Here is a 25729-nt window from a genome sequence, read left to right as displayed (position 1 = left end):
TCCAATGCTGGTTCAACCACTTTGTAACTTTCTTTTAACAAATGCTGCATATATTAAGTTTATCATCATTGCCATTAGAAGTGAAATAGCTTTCAACATCATCAAAACCTTCATTCTCATTTTAGTTCTCATGTTACTGTTCATTTGACATTTTGTAGAACTGTGATTTTGTAGATCAATTTGAGGCGCCAGTCAGAGATTAGTAGTCACTGTAAAGACTCACAATTATGAGCTGAAACTTAAAAACACACTAATCTACAAAGTACAGTTACTACAATATTAAAAGGCTTCTATGGTATAACATCAATTGTTCAGACTTCAGACTTTTGGAAGTGAAATGAAAACATTCTGTATTTCTCTTTTCACAAGCTCACAAAGGAAAAGAAGCAGAGTAAGATCTTCTGGAGCTGGTGCTCTTAACTCTAAAAACAAACTGCTTGACCTGTCCTACCCCAACCTTCACCCTCTATTCGATCCCAAACCCCTCTGACCCCGACATTTCCCTTTCCTTTCCCGTCCTATATAACAATACGTTGTAAATAAACTTTGTGACCATTTACAAACCACTGGATCTGTCCTCTGACTTTGTGAACAGACACAATATGAGATAACATCAAATAAACCTTAATGATCCCATGTAGACTTCGTGTCACAGCAGCAGAAGACCTTTTAAAAAACTAGGCCATAACATACATTATAAACATTATAAGTTTATCATACTAACTATTTGAATCATTTGAATTTATTTGGAATCATTTTGATGTTTGGACTGTTTGTTGGACAAAACCAAATGCGACACCTTCATTGTGAAGGTGTCACATTTGGTCTCTGTGACTGTATTTCTCACTATCTTCAGAATTCTTACAAAGCAACCAATCAACTAATGGAGAAAATCATCAGCAGATTATTCCAGAATGACAACTAGAATTACCACCTTGTGGTTGTATGCCTCTGCCAACCAGTCGACTTGTATTTACGTCCACGTCTGTCCAGACTCATATAATATATGTAGTGAAGACTTTGAAGGAATCTAATTAATGCATGATTCCAGAGGATAATTTCCAGTGAGAAACATGCTGTCTTCACTAAAAGGCTAATTTTATTCAGGAGTCTAGAGGACTGATAGAGAGCTTCACCACATGGATCAACAACAATCACCTGAAGCTCAATATCAACAAAACCAATGAGCGTCTTTGAATCCAAGTGAACATTTGAACCAAATCTGAAGAAATTCCCTTAAGGTGCTCCTGAGATATTGTGCTGGTGAGAGTGGAGCGCAGGGAAATATGTATGTATGTATGTATGTATGTATGTATGTATGTATGTATGTATGTATGTATGTATGTATGTATGTATGTATGTATGTATGTATGTATGTATGTAAGTAGAGAAAGATGGACGGACGGCAACCTGGAAACATAATGCCCCCATCCACGGCTGACTCTGCCGTCGAGGTATAGTCATCATTAGTTCCAGTTAGTTCCATTAGTTCCTGCTTTTACATGAATTCATGATGAATAACAATCAAACAATATAATACAAAACAGTTAGTCACATGGGACATTTCTCTGCATTGAGTTCTTTTTCCTGATTGTACTCACATACTTTTACTTTATTTGTAACAGGATTTTTACACTGACCTAAAACTTCCTCCACCACCGTGAATAACAAACAAATTCTGGGAATAACACCTCACAGTTCAGTGACCTGAGTTCCATGTATTGTTGTTTTGGTCAGTTTAAAGGTAAGGTTAGGAATAGACTCTCATATGTACCACTTACCATCTGGTGATGCTGCTGACAGAACACATGCTCCTCCTGAGATTCACCATGAACTGTAACTGGAATCAGATTTGCTGTGTATCTCATTAGTGGTGAAATTCACACCTGCCCAGTCTGCACCTTCTGCCACGTCCACATCATATGTGACAGATGGCAGAGATGGAAAAGGTTCCCATGTCATGCCAGTGCTCACATCATTGTGACGGTTGTATGATTACAGAGCTGGACTTGTGAGCATTTAAATACTGCGCATTAACAATGTGACACCATATCCATTAAATTAGAGATTGATAACATTGAAAGATGGTCTTTGGCTGATGGGAGACATCAATAATTGTTTGTCTTTTCAGGCACTTTCATACTATTAAGGGCCAAGTTGCATATATCATAGTTTTTAGAAAGGTTTCCAATTTGTAATTACAACTTAAAACTACATTGCAATTCACAAGTCACAAACCCGTCATAATGATAACTGTGAAATATCATGAACACAACATAAGCACTGCCTGAAGCCTCCTGCAGCGTGAATCCAGATGCAAACAGCAAAATGGAAGAAAGCAGATAAAAAAACAGAAAAGGCTGGGCACACAGGGGTTGGTTGGGGACAGGTGAGGCTTGATATGAGGCTGAGGAGCAGGTATGCAGGTGGGTGTGGAGGTCTGGTAAACCTCCATTTGTTTGAATGTCTTATTTGAACAAGACCAACTAAGCCCAGTCTAGTTCCACATAATGGCTGTGCTCGGTTTGACACACAGTGAGTTGAACCTGTTCTAACAACCCTGTCTCCTCGAAATTACATTTAACAAATTTGCATTCATAATTAATTTGTGCTGACAAACATAATCACTGCTGAGTCGATGTTTGTCTGAGTGAATTTAACTCTACATTTTATGAACCTCACTAAAGTCACAGGAAAGTGGATGGTGGGTGTGCATAGTGCAGGACTATGACATCAGAATCTAGTGTTCACACCCAGACTGTGGTCATAAGCACCTTGGTTAAGGTTTAGGAAAAATCATTATTTTCCTTTATGTTATTTATTTTTTTTTTTTTTAAACTGAAATGAATGATCTTTCCCTCACATTGACAAAATGCAGTCAGTGCAAAGCTAAAAAAAAAAAAAAAAAAAAAAAAAAAAAAAGGCGAGTAATGCTCTAGTCACCACAAGAGGATGCCACATTACAAGACTGACAATGTTGGAAGAAAACATGAAATTTCCTTTCAGTGAACATTTTACTGATACTGATAATGATACTTTCAGTATCAACATTTTTGCGACTTGGCAGGTACATTTATTAACAACATTTCCTCATGTTAGCAGAAAATGTAATTCAGTCTGTGCTTCCCTGACTGCAGTCGCTAATCAGAGACAGGGCTGGTTGTAAACCACAGCTGAGCTAGTCAAATGCTAAGTGACACACCATCAGCTCCAAGATGTTCAGCCTGTCGAAAATATTCTGTTTGTCAAAAACTGACAGTTCTCATTGTGGGGAAACCTCATTTAATTAAAAATTTAAAATTCACATTGAATTTGGGGTTTCACTGGGATTGTTTTATGACATACAAAGGGCTGTCATGATTTGTGATACATAGATATGTTTCTTCCAGCCTCTCTGAACAGCAAAGGCTCCTACGCAGACCAGAGCATATAAAGGAAGCCAAGACCTGTTATCAGCTGGGGGAAAAACCACAAGCTTTACTGTTAAAGAAAGATAACCATACTCAAAGTTTAAAGAGAACAAACAAAAGAGTTGGAATTTCTAAAGAAAAAGAACAAAAGATGGGTAAGCACTGAGCCAGCCACACAAAGGGCCGTCAAAGCCAGCTCATCTCCCCTAAGCAACCTAGAGAAAATAATCTAAACCTAAGAAACCCTGATAACTGAACTACCGGTGATCTCCAGCCCAAACTAAAATACTACAAACCAACATGTTAAACCATGCTGTGGGACGAACACTTGAGGGGGAACTCCTGCAGCATCACACTGAAACTGACTGACCTCTTTCCAATATCAACCCCAGAAGTTCACTGATCTCCTCTTGGTGCTTTAGTCAGAGGTTTTAGTTCCTGTTTTGGTTCTTCCTGGACTGGAAGGGTGAGTCCTTCCAGGTCTGTGGGAGTGAAGTTGGGTCTGACGTGTTTTTCAGCCACCCCTTCCCATGCACTGCAGCTGAACCTGGGACACTGAGTTCTGTGGGCCTGTCAGAAAACATCAGCTTGTCTCCAAAGCTGGGTCACATCTGCATTCTTCACTGCTCTCTCCACATTATGATGGCTGCAACAAATCTACACACCACCAGGAATATGAATAAAGTAACTCTTCAATGTTAATCCAAAATAGTTGTTTATTTTATTTATACATGAAGAAATGAATATGAATTAATTTGAAGAGATTGTACTTAAACACACCTGATGAAATAAATCAAAGACTTTGAGAGGACGCTTGATTTGTGTGCTACAATTTCTCCTTCAAAGTGTGTCTTCCATTTACCCCTTTTACTTCCACAGGAGAGAAACAGCAACACTGATCCAGAGACAGTGTGATGTGCTGAAAGTGTGCCCTCCAGTGGATGTTGTGTTCACTGCAGCTGTAGTCACAGGGGCAGCTGTGGCAGATTCTCTTGCCTGACCCCCACATGTCCCCACATTTCCTACTCTGTCTACAGCAGCCAGCTCTACATTCTGTGAACAGCAGGAGGCGCTGTAGGTAGCCACTGTGATGTTCTCGCCCCCTGCTCCAGCCACTGTGCTGGTATTGAGGGTACCGTTGCCTTGGCGGATGGTGACACTCTCGATGCCGGTTCCATTGATGCCATCGGTGAGATTAGTGATGAACTTCCACTGGGAGGTAGCACATGAAAGGGATGGACAGCTGGTTGAGCTGACCACCTGACACACTGGCCGGGTAATATCTGTCACCTGGAGACACAGAAATAGGACAAAGAATGGGGCATCATAAAAATCATAAAAAACATTCAATTCAATTCAATTCAATTCAATTCAATTCAATTCAATTCAATTCAATTCAATTCAATTCAATTCAATTCAATATTCCCTTATTAGTCCCGTGAGGGGAAATTCCAAAAACATGAATAAAAACTGGGCAATTAGTTTGATCAGCTATGAATAGCATTACAACACCATTAACACTGTAAAATCAAAGAAAATGAATGGTCGAAGGAAGAAGGTCATTTAAATGCTACAAATGGCTACCCAGCATCTCTCCTGTGGTCTCATTTGTCTGCAGTCAGCATACATTATGTATTTGACCATTGTTCTTTATAACTGGCTTAACAGAGAAATATTTATGTTGAAAAATGTTGCCCATACATTACTGCTTTCAATAAACCTCTTAACATTTTCTTTTTCCTCCTACATCAAACCACCAACTTTCTTCTTCCTTTAATTCCACATAAAAATAGAGTGCATGAGTTTGTCTCTTACCTTGGAAGAAACAGAAAACCTGAGGACAGTGTAGTTGATGTCAGTGGAAGCTGCATTTTCTGCCTCAATGGTAAGGGTCACATCTGTTCCTGATGCAGCACTGGCTGCTACTGTTAAGGTCACCGTGCCGTTGGCTTTGCCTCCACTGTCCGCTGTGATGGTGACGGTGTTGGGTGAAGTTGAAGAATAGCTGCGGTCGTTGTTGGCGCGCACTGTGAATGACCCAGTTGCAGAGTTGTTAACAACTCCGTTGGTGGTCGTGGCAACAGTGAAAGGGATGGAGATGGTGGAGCCAGGTTCTATGTTGGTGCTGTTGGCTAAGGCCTAAAAAGTGAGGGGAAAGTTGAGGGAAAATGAGGTTATACATATCCTTTTGTATTGTATATAATTATATTTTGATGGTAGTGATTGAGCTCACAGTAACAGATATGCTTGAGGTCTTGATCTGTGTGGAGGCCTGTCTCTGGAAACTGCTCGGTGTTGACCTGGAGGAGGAGCTGCTGTCCTCTCCTCTCAGGCGAACCACAAAGTCACCTGCTGGGACTCCACTGAATGTCACCAAGAAGTTACCACTTCCCACCAACTGCGGAGGACAGAACGAGGAAGACAAACATTGTCACAAGGTAGACAGCAACATGAGATGGTCAGATCAGTAAGAGCTTGACTGCTGACTGCTAGCTGCAATTTTCTGCATTATTTACCTGCGAGGTTATTGCTTTGCATAGAATATTGTGAAGGTCAACAGCATTTCAACTGGTGGAACATTTCTCTGTTGCAGCCAGGCTTGTAATTTCGACTAATGAAACATGTCTGTTGCTTTATCAGATGCCACAAATAATCCAAACTCTCTTTCATGCTTTGTTTTGAAATAAGTCAGAGAGATTAAATGACTACAATAGAGATTTTTTGCTGGATCACTGCCAGCAAAGTGTATCTAAGTTTACACGTCCTACATTTGAGGCAGCCAGTGGTTCCAATTCATTCCAACTCTCACTAAAAATGTGTTTCTAGAGACAAGAAACTTGCTCTCAGCAGTTAATGGACCTCGTTAACCAACCTCTTGTCAACTAAACCTAACTTTGACAAAAAACAACATAATCATCACATGAAAGTGCCAATCACAGGACTATTTTTAGGCTCTCTAGAGGAGCATTCAGGGACGCTGTAGATGTGAGATATGAGGGTCATCTCTACGTATAGACAATACAACAAATGGCTTCCTTTAACACAGCAAATGTAAAATCTTGTTTTAATGGTTTTGTTTGGGAAGCAGAAAAGGAAAGTTTACACTTCAGCTCCTGGGTGTGTGATACAGTTTGATGACATGCCTGCAGTGATCCGTTGACCTCTGTTGGCCCTGAGCTGTCAAACAGAGTGACCTCTGTGACCTTTACTGTGTCACTTCCTGTCACAGAGACCAAAAGGCTGGCATTACCACCTGAAAGTTATGACAAGAGAGGAAGGGAAACTAGATGAGTATCACTGTAAAAGCTCTGAAGATGTGAACATTATGTCCATAACCTCAGAATATTGAGAGGCTCGTGATGAGAGAGACTAGTTTGAGCTGATGTGCTGGATTATTAGTACTTTTTGGGGTTGTAAGAGGAGCATTTCAAGGCAGTTGATTCTTTAAAAGGACAGTGAGAAAACAAACAAACAACAAACCCCAATGCAGATGACAATAATGATAAAAGTGGTCTGACCTGAAAGAGGACGTCCCTCCTTGAGACTGAAGTCCCCGTGGGCTCCTTCATGAGCTTCAACAAGGTTATATATGAAGTTCACTGAACTTTGACCTGGTGTACACACACACAAAAAGATTAATAGGGTTACCATTTACAATGGCAAACAAAACTATAGACAACAAAATGTTCTGAAAGTTCTTCTCATTTAACTCTCACTGGCAATAAGTAACCTCTTTCATATTACTGACCTGTGACCTTCACAGAGTAGGGATTATTAGAGTCAACCCTGATTTCCCATGATCCTGTTTGATTGTCAGTGTTGAGGCTTAAACGACGTAGGTTTCCTGCTGTGGTGAAAGATGCCAGAGGACCACTGGACTGACTGGAACTCTGAGATACACCTGGAAGAGAGAGAGAGAGATGCTGTTAAGACAACACTGTTAAACAATATTGTTTTCTGCCAGCACAAACAAATCTAATCTCTAATCTAAAGGTGTTTTTTTTTAATGGCAGATGACAGAGGGAGTAAGATGCCACTCCCTCTGTAGATATGAAGAGCTCATTCTAAGGTAACCACAACACAGTGATTCTTATGCTGCCCTTATACACTCATGAAAACATACTTATGAATTTTATATTCCATTTCTGCCACATTCTGCTAATAGATCCCCCGAAATCTTACAAACTTACTTAAAACAGAGAGACAGAAGCAGTAACAACACCTGTGGAGCTGGTGAGGTTGAAGGTGAGAGATGAGGCTCCTGTGATGTAGGCAGTCATGTTCCTTAAAGAACCATCAACGGTAAATGTGAAATTATCAGGCCTTCCAGGATTCCTTACCACCTGAAAAACTGTCACCTGAAAGAAGAAGAAACAGATACTGCATATTTATACTTGTAATGTCTTCAGTCAGGTATGATTTTCTTGCTCGCTGTCTCACCACAGCACTGGCTGATGAATCCTCTATTACACTTGTAGCCAGAGAGAGGTCGGACTTGGTGACCTCAATGGCTTGACCTCCAGAGGCTTGGGCTAGGTCACGGTAGAGCTGGGCATCTGATTGGCTCATTGAGCGTGGACTCACACCCCGAAGGCTTCTGCGGCGCCGTCGACTGGTCAGGACGTCCGTCAACATGAAAGTTACCTAAAAGTATAAAGATAGAAAAAAAAATGCTTGTGAAGGCGATATTAGAACTGGATACATACATACACGGACTTGTTTCCCTATTATAATTTCTTTATGGAATGTGTTGACATTGAAAGTGGTAGGATGGTAAAAAATCAACTTTTACCACAGACTTGGTGCTCTCTATAAGGGCAGTGACAGTGCTTTTCAGATGAATGTCTTTAGCTGGAGCATCGGTGAAGACAAAGATCTCAGAGGAAGGTGGAGCAGCAGTCAGGGCAAGCTGTCAAATGTATAGAGGACAAGAAAAGGTGTTATTTATTAAAAACTGTCTGATAAACTAAAAGTTGATCAACTTTAAGTGAAATCGTCTCATGACATAATGATATTGTTTTACAAAACTTGGCTGCCTAAATGTTGATTCCAAGAAGACAGTGGACAACACTTTGATCAATACCTGAAGTCCAGACAAGCACAACTCTGGGATGTCTCCTCCTCCACTTGCAGTCAGTTCGCTGATGCGGTCTTTGAAGACGTCTGCATTGGTCGTCACAGTCAGAGGTCCAAAACCTGGATATAGAAACGATAACAATGTCGCTTTCACTCACCTGATTATAAATCTTACTTTGACCACTGGGGCTAAAGTACTCACACGCAGTTTACAATTACAGAAAAACATCCAGATTTTGCACTTTTTCTTAATGTTCACAGTAGAATTAGGCCTACTTTATTTGAAATATGTCAAGGGCAGCATATATGCCAGTAAATTCTACTCAAACTGAAAAGCTGAAACTGAACTGACATCTGTACCTGGGTCATTGAAAGGTACCAGTATGTAGGCAGAGGGCTCCTGCTCGGTTCCCCTCTTGCGGTCAATGATGTCAAAGGAAACTCTCTTAGCCTCATTTATGTCATCGCTCATACTGCCTGTGGTGTCAATGACAAAGCACAGCACAGAGGACTGGGAGAGGCCCATCAATCTGCAGGAAGACATAAGAGACAAAACATAATACCTTATCCTGCTGATCATGGGTATTATCTGTCGCTGATCTTGGCCAAGACCAACAACTAAAGATGGCTAAGTGTGGAGGAGCGGGAAACACCCCAAGCAACAGGATGCTATTTTTCAGCACAGAAAGTACACCTGGACATCTATGACAAATGATGAAGCATGAATACATGCTCTTCATCACTGCTATAGTTTGGTCCATCCAGTCTACATCCACCCTATATTGGATGCATCTTTATTCCTCTGTTACAGGGTCACAAAAAGTGCTCAGGAGAACGTGGCCCACACCGCAGGAAGTTCTTGTCTCCGGTAGCCAATCTGATGTCCTCCAGCAGCTCCATGGTGGCACTGACAGCCAGATCAGCTGCTTTGTGGTGAAGAGAGCCATGACTGGATCCAGTGTCGTCCTTACTGATGCCCCCCACTGGGTCCTGTTTGCTCGTCTTGTCAAATGATCCACCGTGGCTGCATTTACCTTGAACCAGTGAGAAAATGTTGTAACATATGTTCATAAAATACTAATAGTGGAACAAAAGAAAAATGATTAAAGTTACCTGCAGGTTTTGCTGAGGAGAAGATGCTGAAGTAGCCTGAAGTGAGGAACCGCTGCTGCAGCACCTCGGGCAGAAGGTTGTTTGCACAATTCCCTCCTGTACAGTTCCTACAGGTCGGAGTGCTCGGGCCTGCAGCAAATTCAACAACAAAAATCAAACCTGGCATGGTTAATTCAACTGAAAACATGGGACAACAAATTTAAAATTAACCAGTTGTATAAACTTATTACTGAACACATTCCTCTACTTCAAACAAGACATGAATATCTGTATGTGTGTTAAAAATTGTATTCAAAGGAGAGTCTGCAACCTGGCATAAATAAGAATTATTTAATGCTTCTATTACTGGATGAACTGTGATCGTCGCTGATTTTAACCATTAATCAATGGATCCTCTTGAATGGGAAGAGCAATGGTGAATAATGGACTTTGTGAATTAAAGAACAATTTGATGTAGTTTGGTTAAATAAAACAAAACAAAACAAAAATGTGTGTTGGGTGGGACCTAAGCAGTAGGCATGTGTGTCAACCATGCCAAAACATTGGGCAACAATGTACTGGCTTTGTTTGCATTTGTATACATGTACTGTAAAGTTCTTATGAGTCACGCAAGGTGGATTTTTGTCAAGTGACAAGTGACAGATAAACTGACAATGTGCCCTGTGTGTTTTCTAACTCAAGCGCATGCAGTACGTGTGGCCAAGCAGGAACCTACCTGCCAGGTTCTCAAGAGGTTGGTCTGGTCTGATCAGAGTGCTGTAAGGAGCATTGTTCCCCAGCTCCACCCAGTTACTATGGCTGTAGAAGTCCTTAACATGGACAATGTGAAACATTATTTAGCACATCATGCCTGCCACCTCGATAACAACACCACCATCCCTGCAAAAATTAGGAACAATAATCATCATTCTCACCTGTAGAGTATGAAAGACTTGTCCAAGAGTCCACCTCCCTGCGACAAAGCTCTCCCGCTTCACACTGGCCTTCACAGCAGACACACCTCAACAGCAGAACAGAGAACAGAGAGATTTGCGCACAAACTGAAGCTGCACTTTGCAAGATGTGAAAATTTACTCTTCTGCAAAACCTGAATAAGCACATGCAGGTGATGTGAAGTCTGCAGTAAGGTCTCAATAAAGTCTCAGTAAAGTTGATCAAATTTATTCTGGTGGCATGTTTTCCACTGGAAAATCTTCTCTCATCAGTAAAGGGACTAATCCAAAAATGAAAGAGTAAAATGCAAACTGTCTCCTGAACATATATGTTCATAGAGATACTAAATATGACTTTGTTCACTGCCTTTCACTACACCTGGCATCACCATGTTTCCTTTGTGGCTAAGCCACACCATTACTTTGTTTTGCCATTTGTCACCGCCAGCTGGCTAAATTGTCTTTATTTAGTGTAGAATTTGTAATTCACCACCACTGAGCTGAACTTGATTTTTGTTTTCCCAAAAAGAAATGACTTCCAAAGTAATGGAACTGTTACACTGCCCCGTGATCAACTGAAGGAATAATGTAAAAAAAATAAACAAACATGAAATTCTTGAAGTATATTTAGTATATTTTTAATATGTTTCTTTTGTAGGAAAGCAATTCTTGATGTGTACCTGCTGTGATGATATTGCGTCCTCCCTGGAAGGTCTCACTATCAAAGTGGCGCTCCTCACGCAGTGCAAACACCACATCCACTTTAGCATTGCTGAAGTACATATTTGCAATGGACGTTCGGAATATGACAGTTGAGAGGACAGAAGTGGAGGTACCTGCAGAGGAACAGGCCCTTTGCACCTTTGCAACTGTCAGGCTGTCGTCAATCTGGAGACAAAGACATGACAAATGTCCTCATGTTCGAAAATCTAGGTTTGAAACACAAACACTGTACTCCAACACTGTACGCCTTACATAGTTTTGCACTTAACGCGAATTATTAGAACATTAGCTTCAGATTTGCATCAGTCATAGAGACTCATATCTCCATCTCCAAGAACGCAGCAGGTTGCTAACAAAACAAAGACAACTGATTGAATTGAGATCATTTCACTTGTTTTATTTTCAAGATTTTGAAATAATTAATCTATCTATTTAGGGCACTTCCATGCCCAAAAAGTTGAGCTTAGCTTCCTGGGAAACATTACACAAAACTGGACCCATGTCATAAATGTATTCTAGATATTCAAATGTGCCACAGTGATCACAGTTTCTCAGTTTCAGTGTGGTTTTCCAACTCACAGTCAGGCTGAAGTCCCGTCCCTCAGAGGCAGCCATGTCTCGGCAGACCTCGGCTGTCTTCCTCAGGACCGCCCTTTGTGTGATGTCACGGTGAGTGGTGGAGTTCCCATCAAACGAGAAAAGTGGTTGGAAGCTGTGAATGAAGCCTGGCAGGGAGAGGACCACCACCACCACCACCAGGAACATGATGTTCTGTCTGACAGCAACGATGGAGGATGATGAAGTTGGAAGAAGAGGAAATCTGAATGGTTACTGCCTCTAAACCTGTCTCGACTCTTCTCTCGGTCTGTTTTCAACTCTTGCCTTCACTTGCTCTCGCTTTTTGTGTTGTTGTTGTCTGCACCAAAAATCAACTGAATAGAAGCAGACAAGTTTTGGTACTCTTTAGTAGCTCCCCAGCAGTGGGTTGCCACAAACAGAAAACAATATGGCCAAGCACAACAACGGTTACTGGAAGTAAACCAGGTCTAACGAGGCAGCAAGTGGCAAATGAAAACACCTGAGGAAGAAAGAGAAAATCAGCACAGAGAGCAACGAGGGGGGAAATAAACCAGCAAACGTTTTACAACACAATGGAGTAATAATACTGAACCAACAGATAGCACTAGTGCTACATCTTATCATGAGAGTACATTCTCATACTGTCAAATATGAGAATCTCTGCTTCTAAAAGTTTCAAGAGCAACTCAAAAAGACTCTAAAAGACAACTTCTTGTATAGAAAAAAAACACAAAAATGTTCACATTACCACACAGAACAGATTATGGTGCTAATGATATTAAGATAAAACGATGACAAACGGTGCAATGTGTAGGAGTACCATAATAGAAAATATATACAGAAGATGTAAACAGATTTTCCACACTCTTACCTGTGAGTACTCTGCTCACCAGCAGTCCAGCCTTATTCTGATTTAAGCACCACTTCAGTATTACTGTCAGCATTCCATGTTTGCACTCAGGTAGATTGTGCTGTGTCTAGACCTGCATGAGTCCTGCGTTATCTGGAAACTTTAAGAGTGTGAGTGTGTGTGCTGAGAGACAGTGAGTCCGTGCTCTCATTCCTTCTTCTTATGGCCACGGCTGATGAATAGAATTTCACACACAAACTCCCACACACATTTTTTTTGCATGTGTGCATCATGTTTGAGTGAGAACATGGGTGTGAGTGTACTTTTCATTGTATGCAATACATCCCGTTGCAAATTACATTCTTTTCATCAACCCTAGACCATCATCCATCCATCCATCCATCCATCCATCCATCCATCCATCCATCCATCCATCCATCCATCCATCCATCCATCCATCCATCCATCCATCCATCCATCGGTCTGATAGGAACAGAGAAACTGTATTCACATCTATAGGCAATGTGTTTCCAGTTAAACAAACAGTTCAATGTGTTTGTGTGTCAAATATGGAACTGGAGTCATGTTAAGCCTCAGCACAAAGATTGGAAGCTCAAAACTCAAAAACACGCCTACCAACACCTCTAAATCTCACAAATTTAATTTGTGCTGGATCCCCTGCTGTAGCACAGGTTGCCAGATATAATTGTTAAGCATGTGTTTGGTAAAGTATACGTATCTGTGAATGGTAAAAATCTTGGAAAATCACTGTAAGGACAGGACTACATGTGGTCACAAGAAAAAGCTACAGCAGGCAGTTCAGACTACAACCAAGAAATGTTGCTTTTGAATCTTTATTTATCTATTACATGTTTTTTCTTCAGTGTATGTCAGTCAGTTTGATTCCTGTCATGCAACCCCCCCACACAAAAACACACACACACATTTAGAAATCTATAACAAACACTGACAGACCCTCCCTAGCTGAGACATACAGTTCTCAGGAAATAGCCTTTTCCCTCCTGCGGCAACTCCCAAGGCACGTTCTTCTTCCATGGAAATTTATAAATATGGACAGTCATGAGGAGGTGATGAGACTTGTGACCTGACCTCTGAAGCAACAAAAAACATTGAGCAGCCTAAAAGCGATGATTCAGAGTCAAGTTTATGTTTCCAAGGAGATAGCACTGCTTTTGTCGAGGATAAAAACTGACAACTAGTGCAATCACACAGACGTGGCCGGTGTCGTGTTGTAAGAGCATTTCAAGACAGAGACGTTGTCTTGAAGTGTTGTCCCTGTGGAGTACATTTACAATAAGTCAGAGGGCAAAAGGATTTCATCTCTGATAATAAGCCATGAGCGATAAATTCTTTATGAAATGATATATATATACATGTTTATCAGCATTCTCCTTTTCTTTCTTGCGATACTGCCTGATGGCACTGATTGCCAGTCCTGTTCATCTGATTGGGATATTACTAATCTTAAACCTTTTGCTGATGTCCGTGCACTGAAAGATCGCAGGTAAGAATCTTGTCTACATTGCCACAATATCAAATTCCAAAATCCATCTCATGATACATTGTGAGTAATTGTGCACCACCTAAAACAACATAGTCGATAAAATTAACTTCCCTGTTTTGGGTTTCTTTGTCTTTGAAGTACAGTACCTGACATACTTTCACCTCTTCACTCCCTCAGTAAAGTTGTTGACTTTAAAAGGTTGGTTTGAATATTTAAACCATATCTTGCATCAACAAGTGATTGCGACATTTCAGAGAAGAATGTGTGTGTAAGATTGTGACAAAGATGAACTTGTAAAGTAACATTCCTCAGCTACCAATACACAGTAAAATGCACTGGGTGAGTGTTCCTATGGAAGCCCAGCATTAATGTAAATGGTGTTTTGGCATCCTGCAGTGGGTGTTGGGCTGCCAGGTATCACAAAACAGGAAACCTAAGAAGCTGAAAAATATAATGAGTAAGTGAATATTATTGCTAAAATTATCTTATCAACTGAAAGGTGGTAAAGAGGAAAAAGACAGTATTTTTTATTGATGTATTCAGGTATGTTCCAGGTCTGATCAGAGCGCTCTATTCCAGCATGACAAGTAAGACAGAAATGTGAGCTTTAGCAACAATTACTAGCAGCATTTGTAAATATCACATTATGAAATTATGAACATTTTCCTTCATGTATAGATTGCAAATATGGTATATATTAGCTGGGATGAACAAATATGATAACCATACATTCCTCTTTTCCTATGCATGAAGTTTTAAAACACAGAAATGCCAATTGCAAAGCTCAAAGGACCATCTTTATTTAAAATCAAACCTTTAAATCGCCGCTGTAGCAGGAGAATATGTGCTGTTATGCAAAGATGTGGCACTGTAAACAGCAGTTTTCTTATGCTTTTGTAATACTTTCACAATGACAAAGGGTAGCAAAAGTGACACAATTATCATACAAATGATGCTAAAAATTAGCCAGAATCCATCCACTGGTAACGCAGATATCGGATGCAATGTATCGCTCTCTTTATCATAGACGCAGTTTAGGTTGCTCTTCAGCCTGTAGATGACTTCACACCTCTGTGCATCTCTCTCGATGCCAGTGACTTTGAAAACCTCATATGGAGGAATCAGCACCTGGCTCTTCTGTTTTAAGGCTGAATAATGTATTATGTCAGCTCCAAAACATGTGCAAACTTCAAAACATGAAGCGCTCCTTGTGAGGTTCCACCTGTCAGAAGCTAATATGAAGGTGCTGAAACGGATCAGTCTGTTAGAGATGTTTAGATTGAGAAGCGTCTCTGTTCTGTAATTGGTGGTAAGGCATGTCACCTGACTGTGCTTCAGAATCTGAATGGCTTCACTCAGAGACAAATAAAGGGAGCGGGACTCAAATGTCTCCTTCAGTTGTTTTTCAGCAGTGTCAAGGTCTGGCTTGACGTGCTGCAGTATAATATTTGTGTACATGTATATGGCAATTGAATGATGTTTCTTTATGTAGTCATGTGAAGGCTCTCTAGCTTTTTGCTCTGCGTTCCTAAAGGCTTGACTGAAGTTTGTACTGGAGTCCCATGTCTGCATAAAGGCTTCATCAGACACAACCGTGGCTTTGGATCTGCAGTCGTCATTCGTGTCTTCTTTCAGGTCACACGGCAGATCCTGACTAGAACGCTGCAATGTGGAGAGACATGCTATTCAGTATTTATCCAGTAGATGGAAACATACACTAAATGAACAGCACTAAGCTGGACGCTCTGTTGCAGTTTCCATTTTCCTTGAAGAACAATGATAGATCATAGCTTTGACAGTGCATACTTAAACATGAGGAAAGGATCCTAAAATATGCAGTAAATTAATAAACGTTAAATACCTCTCCAACAACATCCTGCCAGCTGAGTGTCGGATGAATGACAACAAACACCAGCAGTCCCACCAAAAGAACAAGAGACGTAACTACACATGCAGTTGCAGTTTTTCTCTGACATGCTTGCATCTCCCATGAAGACATCGTGCATCTGGAACATAGGACATCTGTCAATTAACCTGGGGAACTGAGATCCAGGGGCATTTGTTTTTCATATTGTCTTTTCTGGAATCAAGAAGGGAAACCCCTACAGTGCCTGGATGGGGATGATATTATGTCCCTAATGTGAGGTTGCACAGGTCGGACACAACAGGTGCGTGATCGCAAGGATAACTGTGCTGTTCACTGATTTAAGTTTAAATTGTAAACTATACTGCAAGTTTGTTTACTTTCATTGTCTACATACTTTCAATTGGCCTCACTTCTTGTAAGCACCACATTTTATCACTAATAGGCTAACAAATGGGAAATACACCAAGGGAGAATGAGAGCCTGGATGCTGGTGTTTTGCATGTTTTTGGCTCCCCTGATAGTAAATGAGTCACTCACACACCTCTGTACCTACCTGGCCAGGTGTCTGCCTTATCAACAACAGCCTGCAGTGTCCCTTGAATACTCCAGCACAATATTGAACATACGCGCTTCCATTTGATGTATTGCACAAGGGTTAATTTAAAGCTCATTTTCAACTGCATCTTGACAGTACAATCTACTTAAAGGTATGTGACTCTTCCTGTAAAATTCACATTAGCGTATCAAGCTCCACTGTGAAAAGCCAGTTGACCTAAACACAAATAAAGATGTAGCACTGCATGCTAAAGTTGTATGGTGCGGAGCTATCGACTATTCTCAGAATTTGATGTCTATTCAATAGACGAGCAGTGGTAAGAAAGTACAATACATTTTGACAAGCTATATGTTGAAAATGTTTTTGTGACTTACCACATTGTAAACAGCACTATGGTGAAGTTTTGTCTCATATCACTGCATTTCGAGAGTGAAAATGTCCTCTGTTCTAATCTGTGCTTTTCGTGTTTTGCTACTCGATGACTTACCTTTGTTTTTGCCTGTGAAAGCTACCAAACAGGATTTACCAGTGTTACCACATGCAGAGCCTCCCTTCTGCCAATGCAAACAGTGAAGGGACTGAGCCAGTCTGGAGAGAGAGTTTCATTCTCATTTGACATGTACACATCGCACAAGAACATGACGCAGACTAGGAAAAGAAAGTTTGCAATAAAACTGCTTTCTGTTCTTAAGTGGTTTCTCATGAACACTGAAATCTGTTTAAGCAATGCAAAAATAGGATCCATATTAGCTCTGATGCCTTTGGGCAAAGGTGTGGAAGAATGTCTGTGTGGTTGTACCTGTAAATCATGTGAGCTGTGCTTTCCTTGGAGGACAACAACACTGTTGCACCTTCTTCCTTAAAGGAATATCATGCTGCTGTTGAAAGTACCTGGCAGGGGAAAGGTAAGCCAAATTTCATATGTTGGAGAATGCAGGAAACATTGTGTGGCACCGGATTATCGCTTATCTCTTACATTTCTTCCTTTTTAGAGCCTTTTTTGTTACAAGAAGTATTTTTCTTTTTAAGATATGATGTTTGGCAAAGGAGCAGTGTGTCGGCTGAAGGCATTTAGAAAATGGGCAACCCTTGCTGTGCTGTTGGCGGTGGCGCTCCTATTGTATCACGACCCATTTCTGCTACTCTGGTGGCCTCAGAACCCTACTGAGGTAGGGCGACAGTTCATTCTTTCACATGAACCAAAAACATACCGTGTAGTGACATTGACTATATCCAATTAACATTGAATATTCCAAATTTGTTGACTTTGCTCATTGAAGCTGTGCTTATCTCCCCCTGCAGAAACCTAAGAGTGTTGGTTTACCTCTGGATATGGCAATAGATTCCATTGATGACATGTATGACGGTTGCCGACATAAAGCAGCCTCTGTGATCGACCTGTTTGGTGTGTTTGAGTGGCACTTCAACAGAAACTTCAGTTTGGCCTGGGTATCAGCTGAGAGAAATGCAAAGAAACCTGTGCACAAGAACCTGCAAGAAGACCATGCTACAGTTATGTACATGTACACAAACATGAAATATATCCAACAAGATTTCAACAAAGCAGTGAAAACAGGAAAACACAATTACAGTACGCATGGATTTAGGTTCCACTATTTCTACTTCTACCTGACTGATGCCATTCAAGTTCTGCGTAACAATCAGACATTGTGCAGAACCACCTATCACAGGACTCGGAAAGAGTTTGATGTCACAATCAATACCAACATGCGTTTTGGTGCTTTCACTTGGGTAACTTTAAACAAGCAGTCCTTTGGTTTCAATGGCAATGTGTCTTGTTTTGAGATTGACTCATGCTTTGGTGCTGACATAACATATTACTCTGCTATAAACCAAACTGGACAGGTGCTGATTCCTCCCTATGAGGTCTTCAAAATCACTCATGTACTGACAAATGACACGTGGTGCAAAGTGGTCTATAAGCTGCAGAGCACCAAAATACCGAAGACAGATTTAAATTGCAAATTGGATCAATGGCAAATAAAAACATATGTTGAAGAGGTTTCAACACGGTGGCAGGCAAGCAGTGTTGGGATGATGTCAGCATCCATAATGCTGTTGATTATCATTTCTTTAGTTCTTGTAAAGCGCAGGCAGACGTGTTTTGTGGCGGCAGTGCTGGGTGCTCTGCTAATGATGATGACGATGACTTTGCTGATGTTGGGAGTTAGCATCAGGGAGGAGTGAGGATATGTTAAGGGGTGTTTGTCATTGAGATAATTCAGAAAGTATGTTTTTGAAAGATCTACGTTTTAAAACAAAATGGCATTAAGGAACAATATTTTGTACTATTTTTCTCATTTTTATTAAGAAGAAAAGAGCGGTTTTGCTAAGCACATCATAGAGTACGTGGACTCTGTGTGCAAGCTTTTGTGTTCATGCGATGTCTTGCACTGGCTCTGTATTGTGCAGCAAATGCAGTCCTCTTGTTCCTTCACCATGTATCATGACACATGTTAGTAGAAATAAGAAAATAAACAGAGTTTATAAAGAAAATGACACATCTTGATGCAGTAGGTTTGTCAACGGTCACTGTGTGTCTAAAGAAATGACCCTGTGTGAACACTGATTATTTCCATGAGACTGACCTGTTTGTTTGTTTGTTTGTTTGTTTGTTTGTTTGTTTGTTTGTGAATTATTCCCTAAAAACACCCGTTCCAACAATGGTATTTTCAGAGGTAGTAATACTGCAGAACTGAAACACTATTGTAGTATTACTGGCTATGGTCTTGGGTACAACTGCAAAATTCCCAGAGGCACATGGGTTGTCCTCATGAAGGTCAAACGTTTGATTGGAATGACCCGCAGCTGCTGAAAGACAAGCAGGAGCTCAGCTCAACACTTAACCTGCAAGTCACCAGAGCAGTGCCACACCACGTGACAACTGAGCTGTGGTAAGTCAGTAAAAGTCTTCATTTCCTACTGGTTTGAACCAAATCAAGCCATCCAAGCCAGTTTCACACAGTTATTTTGTCATGTAAGACATTGGAAATGCAGTGATTTACACAGAACATTTACATCAAACATTGTGCTAACTGAAAGAGGTAGTTTGTGTGCAGGTTCCTGTGCTGGTTGAAGATGGCAATGATGGCAGTTTGGGCAGCAGTGTTAATGACATATGGAGCCTCTCCAGGAATTGCAAAGGTAGTGCTGGGTGGAAGCTTTCTGAACTGCAAGATGCACAAAGAAAGATTTCTATTTTCTCATTGTTTCTATTAATTTTCAGGATCCTACACAACCTGGGTTAAAAGCTCCACTGGATTTGGCTCCAAACGCTGTAGATGACATGTACACTGGCTGCAAAGACAAGATGGAGTACAGAGTGAAGAAGGAGTACTTGGCAAATGAGAAAAACAAAGACAAAAATTTCACCCTGGCCTGGGGTGAAGCAGAAAAGTATTACAACAAAAAATGGAAGCACAGAAAGGGAAAGCGACCTCCCACCTCCCTGAGCAAAGAACAGATCATGGCTATATATGTTTACACCCTTGACAAACCCAAAGTCTATTTTGATTTCAATAATGCAGTTCGAACCCAGAAATCTAAGTACAAGACCACATTCAGATACCACGCACTTCACTTTTTCCTGACTGATGCCCTTCAAACTCTCAACGCTCGCAAACCTCAAGAAGAAAGATGTCTCACTGGCTACCGTAGAGTTGATAGTTACTTTAGCCAAGATGTTCTCAACAAGCTGATTCGCTTTGGCACTTTCACCTCCAGCTCAATGGGACGGTACCCTGGCGCTTACAGGTTTGGAGACAAGTCATGCTTTGAGATTATCACATGCTCTGGAGCAGATGTCTCGCTGTACTCTAAGCTCGGTGAGTCAGAGAGAGAAGCCCTGATTCCTCCTTACGAGGTCTTTAAAGTCACAAAGATAGAGAGGAGGTCTGAGCAGAAGAGCCTTCCATGTGAAGTGGTCTACAAAGTGAAAAGCACAGGAAAAACTCTGTCCAATACGAATTGTGCTCTTTTCTGAAATAAGCCATCTCTGCTATTGATGTTAACAAAATAATACACTGGGCTGGGATCATTGTTTTCACAATGCATTTGGATATGTAGATTTAAATAAAGACATGATATCATTTTGACTAGTCTCGTAATATACAAATACAAAATGCCAGTACCCTCTTTCTAACATTTGAATGATGAAAACTTTAAAAGCCAGAAGTCAGAGAAGGGTGGAGAGTTTGGGAAAACGCATTTAGATATCTGTAACTACAGCTGTGTGATCCATCTGCAACTGGGTGCATTAAAGAAAAACAACTGTCCTAAAATCCTGTCACATTGTCAAACTGCGTACTTGTGATTAGAAAGGCCCAGTTTGTGAGTCCAAACCTGCTCAAAGAAACCTGCTTTCTCGTTTGGCGACAGAATAAATCAAGGAAAGCAAATGAAAATGTTGCTAGCCTCCAGTTACCCGCTGACTCCCCCCTCCCTTCTGTGTGCATTATGAGGCTGTGTTAGAGGAAGTCGATACAGCACACAGAAATGAGATACTGAAGCTTGTATTAACTAAACAGAGGCAAAAATTCTTACTTGGATGAACTCAAAGCCATAACTAACAGAAATGATGATAAATTGCCTAAAATTTGTAAAAAATGACCTACAGAACCCAGTGATGGAGAAAGTATTTGTTGTGAAAACATACAGAAATAATGTATGAGCATGTATAAGTTAATGCACACCTTCAGTATTTGTTAGAGTGTGGGGAGTGGGAGATATGATATAAAACAATAGAAGATGTGAAACACTCACTAATGTAAACGTTGTCAAAGTGCCTCCATGTGTTGTCCTGACCAAACATTAGGTTCTTCAGACCAGTAGAGCCTGTAAATGATGTCACAGCAGTTTGCATGGAGCAGACTTTATCCTGTACCAGATCAGATAAATGAATGTGGAATTATTGATTTACAAGGTAAATAATTCTTGAAAAGTCCTCAGCAATGGGAGTATCTGCAGCAACTGTGACGACTGTAATCTATCCACTTTGCAGAATAACTGGGATCTTTTCACTTGGTGTTTTTTATTGGTTATGTCAGACAAACACTGCCATATTTATGGTTTAAACTGTTTGTTAAAGCTGCAGATTAGTAGTAGATACCATTTTGAAATACTGTACAGAATATTGCATTTTCTGATCTGAGTGCAATAAAATTTAACTGTCAAACAGAGAAATGTCTAGCCAAGTGCTTTCACATTTTTATAGTCAGGATGTGAAATGGACCAGGTTTCTTTGACCCTTCTACTTGGAGAAATTCAAAACATTTTTTCACATAACCTGTTTTAACTACTTTTCACTACTAAATTTAAAAATGACCAAAACCCTCCTTTAAAAATAAAACAGTTTCACAAATGAAAAGTCCACTTTCCTGATGCTGCTTGTCTTCCGACTACTGTTTGACTGCAGCATGATACTGTACCTGGCCAGCAGTAACTTCCTCTCTGACTGCTTTACATACTGTGTGTTATCAGTGCCAACCATGAACAACTGACTACAGATGTGCTCTTGAATGAAAGAGAAGCAGAGAGAGAAGCATGTATTTAACAGGGTGTATGGTGATCACAGCGTCAAGGTGATGACAGTATGACCACACGAAACCAAACCAAAAACCTTTTTATTCCCATAAACATATTCCCCTGAAGTGACTCACCCACTGTGATTGCTTAATTCCTGAAGCTAGTGTTTTTATAGCATAGTGGCACGGTGACACAAGTGGTAACACTGTCGCCTCACAGCTAGAAGGTCCCGGTTCGAATCCCGCTGTGGGCGCTGTGGTGTGTCCTCCACCATGCCCTCAGTGCCTGCTGCTCGAGGAAAAAGGGCCTTTCTGTGTGGAGTTTGCATGTTCTCCCCATGTTCACCTGGGGTTTCCTCCTTAAAAAAACCCCACTAAAAACATGTAAGAAGATCACCGCCTGACCAGTGGTGACAAACAGGAACTGGGTCCCCGGGCGCCGGTCGGATGGCAGCCCACCGCTCCTGGTCTGCCACGGAGGATGGGATAAATGCGGAGGACAAGTTTCACCAATTGCATGGCGTGTGTGTGCATGTGCATGTAACATTGTATGACAATTAAGGGGATTGTCCCTCTGATTCTTCTTCTTCTCTTGTCCCTCCGATTCTTCTCTTAGCATGGTACATATTTCATGCCTAGCTGACTTCATGTTGTGGGCTTTTGCAAAGTCTTCTCAGTATTAATGGTAATTCTAATAGAGGCATGATCTATTTTTATGTGCATTACTTTTATATATTTCATGTACCACATTACTGTGGTAGTTTGCTGGATGACCTGGCTGTGCTTCATGTCTGTTAGGTGACAGACATGTAAAGCAGTGTTGTATCTTTGGCTGATTTCACTTGCAAATCATACGAGGTAAGAGACGAGAGACTATTGTTCCCCCAACGGATTCACTGTGAAAGTTCCAGATAAGTTACAAATGTCATATCAATTGTGTGGATGACACCATATAAAGGTAAAGGTGAAAAGAAAATTTCAAATGCATGATGAAAGATTATTCCACAAATGCAAATTTAAATGGATTTCACTGGGGTTGGAAGTAATGGACCAACATGAGACAGTCCAAATAAAAATCTGAAAAGTTTTGAGTGCATACTTGAGGAAAGTGGTAAAAAATCCCACATAGAGTTTGCCACAGGCTGTGTGGGAGACACAGCAAACGTGTGGAAGAAGGTACTCCAGGTGTCCAGGCGAGACCAAAATTGAACTTTTGACCCTGTTGCAAAACGTTGTGTGGCAGAAAACCAAGACTACACATCTGCATGAGAACACCACCTCATTTCATCCGTCGTTACTGGGAAAACTGGGTCCAAGTTGGATGGAGGGATATACAGGGCAATTCTCTGGATAAAATGTCAGTGTCTTAGAAAAGCCCAGTCAAAGCCCGGACCTCAATTTCTATTGACAGTCTGTGGCGAGACTACAAAATTGCAGTTCACAGACAGTTTCCATCAACCTCTGGATGTGCAACTCTGATGCAGACATGTTCCAAAGGACTCACCACTGTAACCACAGCGAGTTGTGGTTCTACCACTGATGGTTCTAAAATACATCTGCTTTTTTGTCATAATTAATACTTGTGTCTCAACAAATAGTATTTGTGTGCGGTAATCAAATAGTAATAAGGCCAATTAAACCAATTAGAATTTTGTAACACTTCATAATGTGAAAACGTGCAAGGAGGGGGTGAATACTTATAAAAGCCACTTTAATTTAATTTAGTAGATAATGTCTATTAAACATTACTCTGTCACTCTGTCATTACTTACTTTCATCATTTTTTGAATATAAAAAATGCATAGTGAAGAATAAATACTTTCTTACAAATGAAGACAATGGGCTTTTGATAGGGGCAATTTCAGAGTCACCAATTAACCTAATGAGCATGTTTTTGGTCTGTGGGAGGAAGCTGGAGTACCTGGAGAGAACCCACAGATGCACAGGAAGAACATGCAAACTTCGCACAGAAAGGCCCCGCCCGGGGATTGAACGGGCAACCTTCTTGCTGTGAGCCACACGCACTACCTGAATTCTACAGGACCAAACTCAGTCATCCCATGCTTATTATGAATACACTAAACTGGCAGAGTTGTTAAGATAAGCCCTTTATGTTCCCTTTCATGAGCATGTTTCTCTTGAAAACCCTTCTCTTTCTTATTTTATGATCTTATATGGCGCTCACGAGCTGTCTTATCTTACGTCCAATGTTTATTTTCCTTAACTGCTTAGTATAAAAGTGTACCGTACCCTCTCAGTCAGTCAAGACTGCAGAGACAGACTTTTTGGTCTCATTGAAGGCTGTTTCTGCTTGCAAGTTGCCAGAGATTATTTTTATTTGACAACTGTGTCTCCGGGTTTCTGCTTTGTTGCAGGATGGCAGTGATGGCAGTTTGGGCAGCGGGCTTAATCGCCTATGGAGTCTTTATAGGAACTGCAATGGTAAAGAATGCCGGATGATGTTTCTTGAATGTAACTGCTGTGCATTGTAAGTAAGATGTTCTGATGATGTCTGTTATTTCTTTGAAGGAATCTGCTGATCCTGTGTTAAACACCGTCCTTCCATTGAACATGGCTCGAAACTCTGTTGATGACAGATACGATGGCTGCAAAGATGAAATGATGACCAAGGTGCAAAGTGAATACCTGCCGAATGAGCTAAACACAAATGAGATATTCAGAAGTGCTTGGAATGAAGCAGAGAAATTCTACAGAAGGAAGCCTAAACCAAGAGCTGTTTTGGGGAATGAAGAGCTCTTAGCACTATATGCTTATACCTCTGCTCCAGGGAATCCACATGTTGATTTTAATGCAGCAGTTCGGAACGGCCGATCTGAGTACAAGACCACATTCAGGTATCACGCACTTCACTTTTTCCTGACCACCGCTCTTCAAAAACTCAAACCTGCAACATGTCAAACTGGCTACCGTGGTGTCAACCGCACCTTTAGCCAAGATGTTGTGAACAAGGAGATTCGCTTTGGCTCTTTTACCTCAACCACAATGTTTAGGTTGTCTAAGGCTCAGACTTATGGAAATAAGTCCTGCTTTAAGATCCTCACATGCTTTGGAGCAGATATCTCTTTGTACTCTAGATTTGGAGATGCAGAGGCAGAAGTGCTGATTCCTCCATATGAGGTGTTTGAAGTCCAAAAAATTCTGAGGAAATCTGCGCAGAATAATCTTGAATGTGAGGTGGTCTATGAAGTGCAGAGTACAAAACAGCCTCTTTCTAATTTAAACTGTACTCTTTTTTCAAAATAAGCAGTAGCATACAGTTAACAAAACTAATACACAGTGAACACAACAATTTGTGATACATCATATTACGCATTTCAAATGATCTTGAATCAACAGTCAGTTGAATATGGATTTCTTTCTAATGCACACAGGAAACACTAACATTAACATTTGAATAACTTGAGTAACACTGTCAAACTGAATTTAAATGTTGAGGTGTAAAGGTCATACTATGCAACAAGTGTTAAATAACATCATGCAATATCATCTGTATTAAAATGTGATGCATAATCCTATTTTATTGTATCAAAACTG

General features: G+C 40.7%; 5 protein-coding genes across 6 annotated transcripts; 3 read left to right on the top strand and 2 right to left on the bottom strand.

The window, feature by feature from the left end:
* Positions 1 to 4186: 4186 nt before the first annotated feature.
* On the bottom strand, positions 4187 to 12070 carry vwa10.2 (von Willebrand factor A domain containing 10, tandem duplicate 2). The gene is made up of 17 exons (XM_070990961.1): positions 11834 to 12070; positions 11212 to 11419; positions 10514 to 10599; positions 10315 to 10408; positions 9600 to 9728; positions 9334 to 9520; positions 8847 to 9016; positions 8494 to 8606; positions 8203 to 8319; positions 7851 to 8054; positions 7633 to 7768; positions 7159 to 7311; positions 6929 to 7021; positions 6554 to 6663; positions 5644 to 5808; positions 5226 to 5549; positions 4187 to 4700 (listed from the first exon to the last, which is right to left on the bottom strand). The coding sequence occupies exons 1-17, from the start codon at positions 12017 to 12019 to the stop codon at positions 4278 to 4280; spliced, it is 2898 nt and encodes a 965-aa protein (XP_070847062.1). The 5' UTR covers positions 12020 to 12070; the 3' UTR covers positions 4187 to 4277.
* Positions 12071 to 14938: 2868 nt separating this feature from the next.
* On the bottom strand, positions 14939 to 17074 carry LOC139349891 (T-cell ecto-ADP-ribosyltransferase 2-like). The gene is made up of 3 exons (XM_070990935.1): positions 17006 to 17074; positions 16070 to 16214; positions 14939 to 15870 (listed from the first exon to the last, which is right to left on the bottom strand). The coding sequence occupies exons 2-3, from the start codon at positions 16205 to 16207 to the stop codon at positions 15025 to 15027; spliced, it is 984 nt and encodes a 327-aa protein (XP_070847036.1). The 5' UTR covers positions 16208 to 16214; positions 17006 to 17074; the 3' UTR covers positions 14939 to 15024.
* Positions 17075 to 17389: 315 nt separating this feature from the next.
* LOC139346514 (T-cell ecto-ADP-ribosyltransferase 2-like) lies at positions 17390 to 18889 on the top strand. Of its 2 annotated transcripts, XM_070985589.1 has the most exons (3): positions 17390 to 17536; positions 17661 to 17800; positions 17934 to 18889. In XM_070985589.1, the coding sequence occupies exons 2-3, from the start codon at positions 17663 to 17665 to the stop codon at positions 18837 to 18839; spliced, it is 1044 nt and encodes a 347-aa protein (XP_070841690.1). In that variant the 5' UTR covers positions 17390 to 17536; positions 17661 to 17662; the 3' UTR covers positions 18840 to 18889. The 2 variants fall into 2 exon arrangements, with proteins under 2 accessions (XP_070841690.1, XP_070841698.1); XM_070985597.1 differs by having other exon boundaries at positions 17390 to 17800.
* A 455-nt stretch (positions 18890 to 19344) lies between these two features.
* LOC139349898 (ecto-ADP-ribosyltransferase 5-like) lies at positions 19345 to 20634 on the top strand. Its single transcript, XM_070990948.1, has 3 exons — positions 19345 to 19546; positions 19712 to 19796; positions 19879 to 20634. Exons 1-3 carry the CDS (start codon positions 19413 to 19415, stop codon positions 20632 to 20634), a joined length of 975 nt encoding a protein of 324 aa, XP_070847049.1. The 5' UTR covers positions 19345 to 19412.
* A 3916-nt stretch (positions 20635 to 24550) lies between these two features.
* LOC139348131 (NAD(P)(+)--arginine ADP-ribosyltransferase 1-like) lies at positions 24551 to 25438 on the top strand. Its single transcript, XM_070988084.1, has 2 exons — positions 24551 to 24616; positions 24704 to 25438. The coding sequence occupies exons 1-2, from the start codon at positions 24551 to 24553 to the stop codon at positions 25436 to 25438; spliced, it is 801 nt and encodes a 266-aa protein (XP_070844185.1).
* Positions 25439 to 25729: the final 291 nt, after the last annotated feature.

The sequence above is a fragment of the Chaetodon trifascialis genome, chromosome 2 (assembly GCF_039877785.1).
Source record: "Chaetodon trifascialis isolate fChaTrf1 chromosome 2, fChaTrf1.hap1, whole genome shotgun sequence".
Lineage (NCBI taxonomy): Eukaryota > Metazoa > Chordata > Actinopteri > Chaetodontiformes > Chaetodontidae > Chaetodon > Chaetodon trifascialis.
Note: the sequence above shows the minus strand (reverse complement) of the source record. Positions and strands in the feature narration are given on the sequence as shown.

What these genes read in the sequence shown, in the direction of transcription:
- vwa10.2 (XM_070990961.1), bottom strand. Translation starts at nt 12,019, where the DNA reads ATGTTCCTGGTGGTGGTGGTGGTGGTCCTCTCCCTGCCAGGCTTCATT. An exon ending in ACGCAATATCATCACAGCAG is followed by an intron (nt 10,600 to 11,211) that starts GTACACATCAAG and finishes TCTGCTGTTGAG; the next exon opens with GTGTGTCTGCTGTGAAGGCC. An exon ending in CAACCTCACCAGCTCCACAG is followed by an intron (nt 7,312 to 7,632) that starts GTGTTGTTACTG and finishes TCTCTCTTCCAG; the next exon opens with GTGTATCTCAGAGTTCCAGT.
- LOC139349891 (XM_070990935.1), bottom strand. Translation starts at nt 16,207, where the DNA reads ATGTCTTCATGGGAGATGCAAGCATGTCAGAGAAAAACTGCAACTGCA. An exon ending in GGCAGGATGTTGTTGGAGAG is followed by an intron (nt 15,871 to 16,069) that starts GTATTTAACGTT and finishes TCCACATTGCAG; the next exon opens with CGTTCTAGTCAGGATCTGCC.
- LOC139346514 (XM_070985589.1), top strand. Translation starts at nt 17,663, where the DNA reads ATGATGTTTGGCAAAGGAGCAGTGTGTCGGCTGAAGGCATTTAGAAAA. An exon ending in GGCCTCAGAACCCTACTGAG is followed by an intron (nt 17,801 to 17,933) that starts GTAGGGCGACAG and finishes CTCCCCCTGCAG; the next exon opens with AAACCTAAGAGTGTTGGTTT.
- LOC139349898 (XM_070990948.1), top strand. Translation starts at nt 19,413, where the DNA reads ATGGGTTGTCCTCATGAAGGTCAAACGTTTGATTGGAATGACCCGCAG. An exon ending in CACGTGACAACTGAGCTGTG is followed by an intron (nt 19,547 to 19,711) that starts GTAAGTCAGTAA and finishes GTTTGTGTGCAG; the next exon opens with GTTCCTGTGCTGGTTGAAGA. An exon ending in CCTCTCCAGGAATTGCAAAG is followed by an intron (nt 19,797 to 19,878) that starts GTAGTGCTGGGT and finishes ATTAATTTTCAG; the next exon opens with GATCCTACACAACCTGGGTT.
- LOC139348131 (XM_070988084.1), top strand. Translation starts at nt 24,551, where the DNA reads ATGGCAGTGATGGCAGTTTGGGCAGCGGGCTTAATCGCCTATGGAGTC. An exon ending in TCTTTATAGGAACTGCAATG is followed by an intron (nt 24,617 to 24,703) that starts GTAAAGAATGCC and finishes ATTTCTTTGAAG; the next exon opens with GAATCTGCTGATCCTGTGTT.